Genomic DNA, 11,467 nt, shown 5'->3' on the forward strand with positions numbered 1-11,467 from the left:
CTTTTGGGCCTTCCAGGATCCTGTAATTTAGGAAGCGTGAGGACGCAAAAAGTTTAATGGGCGTTCGGGACACATTCTATTTTAATTTCTTTCAAACTTCGGCTCAGCCTCCTGCCTGCAACCTACATTGCTAGAAAAAGCTAGACAGTATCCGAAGACTGTATTGTCCTAAGTGACCACCGGAAACTTTGTTTCCTAAATCGTTTGCGGGGAGGGTTTTCCTTCCGGATTTGTGGAAACTTGGAATTTGGAGTGTATGCACTCCATTTTCCAGCAGCCCCTGATCGACTTCGGCTCTCTCTTAGGACCTGGCGGCGGGGCAGAAGGCGTTGAAACTTTCTTCAGTCTCCCTTAGGCGACTACTCACGCTCTCCTGAAGGTACCTATTAGACTACACTTTCGCTCACGCTCTCCTGAAGGTACCTATTAGACTACACTTTCCGGCAAACCTCTGCAGTCTCGTCTCACGAAGAGTCGGGATCCGGTCTGGACTCTTCCCCAACATGCTTCAGGATCACAGTAGCTCCCTCCCCTCTCAGTCAATGGGAAGGCTGCCTTGAACTCCATTTCCCAGAAGACACAAGGGCTCGCTGTAGCAACTACTCTGAAGCCTTGGTGTTGACTACATTTCCCAGCAGGGACTGCGGCCTACCGAAGGAGGGAGGAGGAAATCTGTACCTACTCAATTTCTTAGCCTATCTCCGGAACTACAGTATCCACTTGGGGCTTGGGGATCACATGGGACTCCATTTCCCGGCGTGCTTTGGAAGTAGCTTTACACCTGCAATGCGGTGAGGGCGTGGCGATGACTCCATTTCCCGGCTTGCCTCGCGGCCCGATAGTGGCGGGTCCACCGGCTCCGACTCAATTTCCCAGAGTGCACTTGGCGCCGGTCGGCGCACAGCCAATAATAAACTAAGTGAGCGACTGGACTCCGTTTCCCGGAGTGCATCAGGCCTGCACAGCTCACTGATAGAATGGCTGCGACTACATTTCTGAGGCACACCCAGGGACGCGCGGTTGCCGCAATGGAGTGAGTGTGCGACTCTGATCCTACTTCCGAAAGTGCTTCAGATTCCGCTGAGGGCACAGTCGGCCAACTTATTGACCAGGACTCTATTTCCCGAGGTGCAGCGCGACCCATCGTCCCCGCGGGCCACTCTGAGGCCTTTGCGGACTCCATTTCCCGGCGTGCCACGCGGCTTTCTGTGAGGGCCGAGAGCGGCGACGGCGGCGCGCAGGGCCCGCGGACTGCATCTCCCGGCGTGCCCCGCGGCGGGCGCTGGGCCGGAGCCGGAGCCCGAGCGGCGCGGCCTGGAAGAGGCCGGAGCCCGGGGGAGGCGGCGGCAGCGGCAGCGGCGGGGGCAGCCCGGGCAGCCCGAGCCCCGCGGCCTGAGCCTGCGCCCGGCGCCATGAGCGGTGGCGCGCCTTCAGGGGGCGGCCCTGGGGGCTCGGGCCGGGCGCGGACCAGCTCGTTCGCGGAGCCAGGCGGCGGCGGCGGCGGCGGCGGTGGCGGCCCCGGGGGTTCGGCCTCTGGCCCAGGCGGCAGCGGCGGCGGGAAGACGTCAGTCGGAGCCATGGGCGGGGGCGTGGGGGCCTCGAGCTCCGGGGGTGGCCCCAGCGGCAGCGGCGGAGGAGGCAGCGGCGGCCCCGGCGCAGGCACCAGCTTCCCGCCGCCCGGAGTGAAGCTGGGCCGTGAGTACTAGCGGCGCCCGTGGCGGGTGGAGATCGGATCCCTGAAGCCACTCAGACATCGATCAGGTTCTTCTTTATGCTCAGAGAGGAGCTCGAGGTCACTGTGCCGCCCCAAACTGGGATCTGAGCTCTCCCCCTCCCAGAGGCAGGGATTTTGGCGGGGGGGTTACCATCACTTGGAGTTTAGGATTAGAATTAGTAATTTTCTAAGAGACAGGGGTCACAGGTTCCTGTTCTTCCAGTACCAAAGTCTTGGGTCCGTGAGACTTAAAAACAGGGATCTGATGTTGCCATCCATTCGAGAACAGGATCGGGGGTCACTGTCGCTTGCAAATGGGGCTCAAGGATTATTGTTTCCCAAGAGAACAAGAATAAGACCACCACCACCTAGAAGGAGGGATCTGAATTTGCTCCTCTTTAGAGCATGGAGATTTGGAGTGAATATCACTTGAGAAGCAGGGATTTGGGCTTGCTGTTTCCCAAAGAACTGTGCTAGCGCTTTCCAAACCTGGTATCTAGTCATCTTCCCTTTTAAAACGCTAGGCCTAGTATCATTATCTGTCCATAGTATGTAGAACTGTACCCCCAATGGTGGAAATTAATGATTGCTGCTTCTTGAGGATAGACTGGAAGTCAGCATACCTTTCAGTCAGCCTGCCTTTCAGTATTATTCAAAAAAGACGGCTCAGTGGGTCTCCTTTGACAAAAAATGGAATGGGGGCAGGGGAGGGTCACAGTCCCTCCCCATAGAATAGGGATGTAAAGTTATACCTATTTCATTATTCTGCGGAATGATGTCATTGGCTCTGGAAAAATAGCTATGCAGGATTATCTCCTTCCAAAAGATGGTGTCACTAGCCCCTCAGAATGGATTTGATTAATCATTGATCCCTTTTCTTTGGGGAATCTTTCTCATCAGTTAGCCAAAGAAGAAGGATCACTGTCCTCCAAGAATGTCAGTAAATTTTGTTGCCATTTACAGAATGGAATTGGGAATTATAGCTTTCCTTTAACAGACTGAGGCTGGGATAGCTCCCTGATGGTAGAGATCAGGTTCACCATTCTCACTATATAGGACCAGTTACATACAGGATGGGGTCTGGGGCCCTGGACCTCACAGATGAGGTCAGGTCAGTGCCTTTTTCTAGCCCCAGAGTATTTGGGTAAGAGCTAATTGTCCCCCAAAAGTGAGAGTTAGGGCACTAGCACTCATTACTGGAGGAGTCATTGATTTCTGTCACCAGAAACCAGTGGTGAAGTTACCAGCTCCACTTAGGGAGGACTTAGAGATCACTATCCCCTGAGGTGTGAAAAAGGTTAGTACTTTCCTAGAGTAGAACTACCTCAGGGTTACTGCTCTCAAGTGGAGGAGGTTAGGTCAGGCTTTCCCCAGTGAGGAGGGACCAGAGGGCAGTTAGCTCACAGTGGATGGATTCAACATCTGAGAGTGTTCATGCCTTCTCAGATCAGGAGGGACCAGTGGTTTGCTGCTTACTAGAAGTGGAAATTAGGGGTTACCAACCTTTGAACACCATGAGGTTTTCTCTGTCAGTATCCTCTCCTATGGGAGGAGTAAGGATTTGGGGTTCCATGAAGCGAAGAGGGGAAAGGGCACTAGGAGGCATCCAGTAGCCATCTTTGAAGGGGAAGGGACAAAGAACCACTCCCCCCCACCCCCCAACCCTGCCTGCCAGTGAGCTTCCTGTAGAGACTCTCCTCCCTCTCACAGTCACAGGACGGGGTGGTGGCCAGAGGGGAAAGGTTAGTAGATCGTGTGTTCCCTTTGCTCCCCAGGTGACAGTGGGAAGGTGACCACAGTGGTAGCCACTCTAGGCCAAGGCCCGGAGCGCTCCCAGGAGGTGGCTTACACAGACATCAAAGTGATTGGCAGTGGCTCATTTGGGGTCGTGTACCAGGCACGGCTGGCAGACACCAGGGAATTGGTGGCCATCAAGAAGGTTCTCCAGGACAAGAGGTTCAAGGTAGCTTGGGGGGAATGGGGACAAGGAGGTTTGACTGCACATGACTGGTGAGAGAACCCCAGCAAGAGTGCTGGACTTGGGCTTCCACAGAGGATTTGCGCATGGGTCAGAGGAGAAGGGAGTGAGTTGTGGAAGATGGGAATGTGGATTCTAGGAGAGCCCAGAGCTGACTTTTATTGGGCTTTTGTTCTCTGTACGTGCTTTGTAGGCAAGTTTAACTTATGCAGAGATTCTCCAAGGGTAGGTACTGTTGTTATTCCCATTCTAAGTAAGCAGAAACTGGAAACTGAGACTCAGATAAGAGAATTGCCCAAGGTCAAGACTAGAATCTGATTCCCAAGCCCTTCACCTTAACCACTAAGTTGCACCCCTGCCCAGAGGAGAGAGGAAGCTGGTGGGGCTGATGAGTGTGTTTGGGGAAGGTCAAGCTCTGACCCAAGGGCTTGGCAAGTGCAGGGAAACATCCTGCCTGTGCTTCACTTGCCCTGGTGTGGGGCTCTGTCACTTCTGAGAAAGGAGTACCCTTTCCTCATTCATACAGAAGTGCCCTATGAGCTTGTAGAGGCCGTTTGGATCCTAGGCTAGTCTGGATATAGGAGAATTGAGCCTAGGCTGAAGGGACCAGGTCAAAGCCTCAGTCTTGGGCAGTGAAGACTCTGGGGGCAGGAGGAGCTCCAGGGTGCTGGTGAGAATTTGATTATAGTTGAGTCCCAGAAGTGAGACACATCAGAGGATAGGGAGCTCTGAGGCCCCAAGAGGAACAGAAAATAGGGAATAATGCTGAGAGTGGGTCTTCTGGGAAGAGGTTGAGGTTGGATCCCCATTGGGAAGATAAAGATTGGAAGCCTGGAGTCTGGGACTCTGGAACTGTGGATCTAAGCTGGGGCTCAAGGGCTCAGATGCCTCCAGTGAAAGCAGTGGGGAGGAGTGGGGATTGGGGTGAACTGCATGGCCACTACCTGTGTGTTGTTGCTTGTGTTATCACCTTGATTTTTCAAGAGAAGCTGGAAATCTTAGATTTACATGGGGAGTCATTTGATTTGTAAATCTCAGCAAAAAATCAAACATCTTTAAAACGTAGGCTGTAGAAAGCGCATGTAAGTGGTCTGAGTTTAGCACGTAGGCCTCCAGCTTGTGTGTGAGGGGAGTGGGTTGAGGGTGAGGAATTAGAGGCTGCCCCATGGGGCCTTGGAGCTAGGACACAGGGAGTAGCTGCTTGGCTCTGTTGGCAGGCATGGGGAAGCAGCACTGTAGTGAGGGGTGCCAGGGAGGGAGGCAGGGAGAGTTGGTTGTTTTCTGAGGCGCTCTTCCTCTGCCCCCAAGAACCGAGAGCTGCAGATTATGCGTAAGCTGGACCACTGCAATATCGTGAGGCTGAGATACTTTTTCTACTCCAGTGGGGAGAAGGTGAGACCTCGGTGTGTGGAGGAGTCCTCCACTTTGACTCTATTCGTTTGCCTGCCTGCCTTTCTCATGACTGCTGGTCCCTTCCCACATGATTCGCCACAAACCTTCCTTCCCCTCCTTCCTTGCTCTTTTCTCACAGTGCCTCACACTTCTCCTTTGCTCTCTGCAGAAAGACGAGCTTTACCTAAATCTGGTGCTGGAATATGTGCCCGAGACAGTGTACCGGGTGGCCCGCCATTTTACCAAGGCCAAGTTGACCATCCCTATCATCTATGTCAAGGTAGGCAGGCAGGCAGGCTGCTGGGGCCCAGACCCACAAAACCAGGGGCTCTAGACAGATGCTCCTGCCTCTGGGGGTTCCCTCATCTCCAAGTTTACGTTGGTCTGTAGAGGCCTCATGTTCCCTGCCCTTGTCCCTATACCCTTAGAGGTGGAGCTGGCCAAAGACAGGGCAGCCCAACCCAAGGCTTGACTCAATCAGGCAGGCAGGCTGACTGGGGCTGGGGAGGTAGCTGCTTGGGTCCATGTTGGGAGCCCACTGGGAGCCCAGTTAGTGCTGGTGGAGTTAGCTCAGAATCAAGGTGATGATGAGGTCAGAGTCCTGGCCTTTGCGGCCTTAGCAGAGGCGGGATGGGAAGGAGGCAGGGCTGGAGAAAGGTTAGTATCCACAGAGCTGGGGATGTGTGCATCTTTATTCGTCACCTGTGCAGGCTTGTTTCCCAGTGCTTGGTTCTCTGCCTTGTATGGTACTATCCCTGAGGAGGTGTCTGGATGAATGGATGAGTGAACGGGCCTAGGGATGCTGTGGAGAACAAGGCTGGAGCAGCCAGCTGCACTGGGAGGAGGAGGGTGTGTTCAAGTTTGCTGGAGGTTGTATGGGGCCCGATTTTTCCTCCCACAGGCTTTAAGTACCTCAGGCCTAGGTGAGCCATGGGGCTCTACCAGTGGTTGGTGCTGTGGGACCTCACCTCCTGGGAGGGAGTGGTCTGGTTGTTGAATGTGTCCTGTGGCTGCCTGTATACTGGGCCCGGCACCGAGCAGTTCTAGAGGCCCAGTTGACTGAGACCCAGGCCTTGCTCCTGAAGAGCTCTCAGTTTAACAGTGTAGACAGGTATGATCACAGAGAAGTATAAAACTACTAGCACCTGCCATGCTGGAAGGAGCACAGGGGATTCTGGAAACAGAGGAGGCCCCCAGCCCTGCCTGCTTTGGGAGTAAGAAAGATCAAGGAAGTCTTCTGGGAGGAGACCAGGCACAGGGCAAGATAGTGGCATGTCTGGCCAAGGGCACCGGGAACAGAGGAGGGGGTGCCCAGGAAGCGTGCCTGAGCAGATGCGCCAGGCACTGGTCTAGGCCCTGGGGGATGCAGCAGTGATGGAAACACAAAGATCGCTGCTCTTTTGGCACTTAATCCTAGTCAGTAGGAAAGAGAGTGGCAGGAAAATCCAGCTGGAGAAGGGCTGACTTGTGGGTGGTTTTGACTGGCAGGCAAAGGAGGCTGAGCCCTTCCTATAGCCAGTGGTTTTGGTGAGATTCCCCAGCCTGCTTTGAAACAAGGCCTTCCTGATGTATCTGTCTTATTCATCAGGCTTCTGCTGAAGTGTGTGCTTGAAGCAATGGTTTCCAAAGTATGGACCAGCACCAGCGCTAGGGGGCTTGTTGCAAATGCCTCATCCTGAACTACTGAATCAGAAAGTCTGGGAGTGGGGCCCAGCAGTCCGCAGTCCCTGTTTTAACAAGGCCTCCGAGTGATGCTAGTGCTCACTAACACTTGAGAACCAAGGGGCAGCGGAGAGTTTGCAAGTCAGGGAGACTGGGCCTGGCAGGGCTCTCCAGGCCGAGACAGTGGAGCAGGGGCATGCTCTGCGGGGAGAGCTGGGCTGGACTTCTGCTGTCCCCTGCCTGCCCCAGGTGTACATGTACCAGCTCTTCCGGAGCTTGGCCTACATCCACTCCCAGGGTGTGTGTCACCGCGACATCAAGCCCCAGAATCTGCTGGTGGACCCCGACACCGCTGTCCTCAAGCTCTGCGATTTTGGCAGGTGGGCCTGACCGGGGGTGTGCTGGGTGGCTGAAGGGGCGAGGAGGGATCCCGACCCTCGGCTTGTGTTGATGTCGCCCGTATCTCTTCACAGTGCAAAGCAGCTGGTCCGAGGGGAGCCCAACGTCTCCTACATCTGTTCTCGCTACTACCGGGCCCCAGAGCTGATCTTCGGAGCCACTGATTACACCTCATCCATTGGTCAGACTTGAGGGAGGGTGGGGGTGGGAATAGCAGCCATGGCAGTTTTTGAGTTTTTTCCAAGTGTGTGCCAGGCTCGGTGATAAAAGTTTAACATCTGTTCTTTTAGCCAGTCCTCACAAATTTAGGAAGGCGATGCTGTCGTACGTGCATTTTACAGTCGAGCAGTCTAAAGCTTAGAGTGGTGAGGCCACCTGCCCGCAGTCACACTGCTGGGACTGGGCAGGGTTGGGCTCTGAAAGCTGACCTGGCTCCAGAGTCCATACCAACTCTGGAACCTCCCAATCGGTCCTTTCTTCTCAGTCAGGGGGAGGGGCTGACAGTGACCTTGTGGGAATCGGGAGGTGGGGCTTTGCCACCATGAGGGTGTGACCTGCTCCCAGGGCCTCCATGTCCTTCCCTGTTGCTGGGGATGACAGTGCCAGCTTCCAGGCATGAGGAGAGAGTGTGAAAGTGTTTGGAAGAGAACATTCATCAGCAGTGTGAGGAAACTTCATGGTCCCTAGGTGTGAACTTGTGCTGTGGGGGTCAAGATACAGACCAGGGAGGAGTGACTACCCGTTACAGCTATTCCCAAGGGCAGGATAGAGGCCAGAAGTGAGTAAGGCAGCCCACTGAATGCTTTACCTTCCTGAGGCCCAAAGAACATGGGTGCCTGTTCTAGGCCTGTTGATCTGTTCTCTGAGGCTAGAGGCAGAGAAAAGGCTTATTGGGGTCACAGAGTGGAGAGAAGCAATGGAAACATCTAGACTGGAGAGTACAGCGCAGTCAGGCAGACTTGGAGGTTTGAAGTCAGGCTTCTATGTTCCTAAGCCATGTGTGACCTTGAGCAAGGCACTTCCTCTCTGAGCCAAGAAAAGGGGGTCCCTGGCATCTCTCAGAATGACCATGAAGGATAGAAATGTTTGCCAGGGGATGGGCACGGTAGCTCTGACCCTGCCCCATTCCTCTTCAGATGTGTGGTCAGCTGGCTGCGTACTGGCCGAGCTCCTCCTGGGCCAGCCCATCTTCCCTGGAGACAGTGGGGTAGACCAGCTGGTGGAGATCATCAAGGTGAGGACAGGGCCAGGGTGGGCAGGGATTGGGCTGAGGGCTAAGGGCCTTGGCTCATACCCCTCCCTTTCTCTACAGGTGCTGGGAACACCAACCCGGGAACAGATTCGAGAGATGAACCCCAACTACACGGAGTTCAAGTTCCCCCAGATTAAAGCTCACCCCTGGACAAAGGTGCGGCAGGGCTAGGGGCTCAGGCAGCATGGCTGAGGTCCCCGTTGGAGGCCAACTGGTCTGGGGACCTGGCTACAGAGTCATGGCTCAGTAGTGGGTCAGTAACTTTCATCACATTTCAACATTTATGGAATTTCCCATACTCTAAAAGTTGACGGCCCACAGTAAATTCAAGAGTTCTTTTCTTCTGGTGGGGTAACAGGCTCACAGCAGGGCCCATAGAGTTGCTCATCTGATACAAACTGACCTCCCCTCAGACGTTGTGCCTCAGTTTCCTCATTTGGAAAATGGGCTTGTGGGAGGCGGGCAGGAGTATACTAGTGCCCAGGGCTTCTCACCCTTGTCACCTCTGCCCCCTCCACCCCCCAAGGTGTTCAAATCTCGAACGCCGCCTGAGGCCATCGCGCTCTGCTCTAGCCTGCTGGAGTACACACCGTCCTCGAGGCTCTCCCCGCTGGAAGCCTGTGCCCACAGCTTCTTTGATGAACTGCGATGTCCTGGAACCCAGCTCCCCAACAACCGCCCGCTTCCCCCTCTCTTCAATTTCAGTCCTGGTGGTGAGGGCACAGCCTGGGATCTGGGGTGCTGGAGGGGCAGCCAAAGATTGTGAAGAGCTTGGTGTTGAAGACAGGCGTGGGGAGCTGAGGGTGGGCTGTAAGGCAGTCCTGGGGCTCAGAAAACGCCCCCTGATTCAGGGAGACCCAAACCGACTTCATCTGCGCTCTGCAGTCTTCTGTGTTAGGCGCCTTCCAGTTTTTTATGTAAAGCATGCAGTGGCCACATGTGTCCACAAGCAGCTGGCCTTGCCCAGAGCTGGGTCCCTGTTTGGTGCCTCTTTCTAATCCCTGCTGGGTCTCCAGGTGCCCTGTCCCCTGACTAGGCATGTCCATTCCTGTCTCTAGAACTCACCATCCAGCCATCTCTCAACGCCATTCTCATCCCTCCTCACTTGAGGTCCCCAGCGGGCACTGCCTCCCTCACCCCATCCTCACAAGGTAAGTTGGGGGCCATCTTCTGCGTGTTAAAACTGCATTTCTCAGCCTTGTGGGGGGGCTGTGCGGGTCGGTTCTCACAGCCCCTGAGTTTCCTGCAGGTATGTGAAAATTGTTGACATTCTGACAGAAAGCATATTTTACATGTGAACGGCCACCTTTGTAAGGCATTATTGCCTGTATTTGTGTTTAAATGCAAACTGGAAAACCAAAGACGTAAGTTTGGCCTACACAAACAAAAAGTTAAATTTGTTGCTCACATTAAAAAATTGGGGCCATTTTATGTACAAATCCAGATTTCCTATTTCTCTTGGGGAAGAAAATCAGACTGGGCAGCAGTGGGCCTGCCTCTGCTCAGGGCAGTACTGTCGGCTGGAGCCGAGTTCCAGCTGCCCCCTGTTCTGTGGGGCCTGGCTCTGTGGTGAGTCGCTCAGTGACCAACCTGGCCCTTTGGTGTTTGAGTTTGCAGCCCTAGACCTAAAGTGACAGCTTTCAATTTCTAATGTAGCATCTCACACCAGCTTCCTGCTCTTGGGGGTGGGGGCGCTAAAAGGCAAAGGCTAACTGTCGGCTCCTTCCTCCCCCCTCAGCTTTAAGTGAGGCTCAGACCGGCCCGGACTGGCAGTCGACTGATGCCACAGCTCCCCTCACTAACTCTTCCTGAGGGCGCCACCAACTACCCTTCCATCTGGGAGCCCCAAGTGGGGCTGGGAAGGGGGGGCCATTGCCCATCGAGCTCCTGCCCTGACTGGGCCCCTAGACGAGAGGGCAGAGGTAAATGAGTCCCTGTCCCCACCTCCAGTCCCTCCCTCACCAGCCTCACTCCTGTGGTGGGCTTTTTAAGAGGATTTTAACTGGTTGTGGGGAGGGAAGAGAAGGAAGGACAGGGGATGGGGGGGCATGAGGACCTCCTTACCCCCTCAGCCCCCTCCCCTCCCCCAGGTCTCCACCTCCTCCAACCCCCCCCCCCCCCCCCCCCCCGGTCCTGTGTCCCTTGTAAATAGAACCAGACCAGCCCCTCTCCTCCTCTTCCCTTCCCTGGCCCCCGGGTGTAAATAGATTGTTATAATTTTTTTCTTAAAGAAAATGTCGATTCGCACCGTCCATCCTGGCCCCTTCCCCTCCTACAGCTGTGTTCCCCCCTCCTGTCCTCTGCCCCTAAGGCCTCCTCCCTCCTCTCCCCACCCTGGAGGGCAGGGGCAGTGGGGGAGCTCCTGATGTCTTAGTTTTCACAGTAAGGTTTGCCTGTGTACAGACCTCCGTTCAATAAATTATTGGCATGAAAACCTGCTTCCTGTCTGGACACCTGTTTTCACAGAGGTGAGGGAGGTGCCTGGGGGTGCTGTCCTGGGACAGGAGGGGGCTGCATCTCAGGCAGGGGAACAGGGTGGAGTGAACCCAGGCTGGCCCTGGCTCAGGGGCCCAAGCTTGCTGCCCCTCAGCTCTCCTCTGCACACATGATGAGCTAGGTCTGGCTTATCCACTGTAGCACAAATCATCTTCCACTCACGGAGGGAAGCACTGTCATTCCCAGGTGACTGGTGAGAGAACTGGCCATCACATAGGTCAAGGCCAGAGTGTAAGTGGCAAAGTCATGGTTTGAATAAAGGGCTCCCTATCTCATAGCCTGAGCTACCTGCCACTTCAGGGGGACACAGGATGACGAAGAGGGGGTCACTCAGGCCAAAATAACCTTGGTATAAACTCTTAGTGGACATGGATGGGGGCAGAGGAGCTGTCGCCTTCACTTCTGTCTTAAACAGGGCCCCACGTGGCCCACCTCTTTAGGGATGCTGGCTGACAACCCTGGGAAGGCTGTTGCAATGTGGCTCTTCCCCCTGCTTTGAAAACATGCTGGGGCCAGATGGTGGGGCCATGGGCAGAGGGCAATGGCATCTCCCCCACATGGTGCCAATGGCAGG

At 55.0% G+C, this 11,467-nt stretch overlaps 1 protein-coding gene across 2 annotated transcripts; it reads left to right on the plus strand.

Annotated features, from left to right (window-relative positions):
• Positions 1–1,023: 1,023 nt before the first annotated feature.
• Positions 1,024–10,831, plus strand: GSK3A (glycogen synthase kinase 3 alpha). 2 transcript variants are annotated; one of them, XM_057712064.1, is made up of 11 exons: positions 1,260–1,695; positions 3,490–3,677; positions 5,001–5,084; positions 5,254–5,364; positions 6,996–7,126; positions 7,220–7,326; positions 8,282–8,379; positions 8,458–8,553; positions 8,924–9,110; positions 9,456–9,548; positions 10,136–10,831. In XM_057712064.1, exons 1-11 carry the CDS (start codon positions 1,413–1,415, stop codon positions 10,207–10,209), a joined length of 1,452 nt encoding a protein of 483 aa, XP_057568047.1. In that variant the 5' UTR covers positions 1,260–1,412; the 3' UTR covers positions 10,210–10,831. The 2 variants fall into 2 exon arrangements, with proteins under 2 accessions (XP_057568048.1, XP_057568047.1); XM_057712065.1 differs by lacking the exon at positions 5,254–5,364 and having other exon boundaries at positions 1,024–1,695.
• Positions 10,832–11,467: the final 636 nt, after the last annotated feature.

The sequence above is a fragment of the Hippopotamus amphibius genome, chromosome 16 (genome assembly GCF_030028045.1).
Source record: "Hippopotamus amphibius kiboko isolate mHipAmp2 chromosome 16, mHipAmp2.hap2, whole genome shotgun sequence".
NCBI classification, from domain to species: domain Eukaryota; kingdom Metazoa; phylum Chordata; class Mammalia; order Artiodactyla; family Hippopotamidae; genus Hippopotamus; species Hippopotamus amphibius.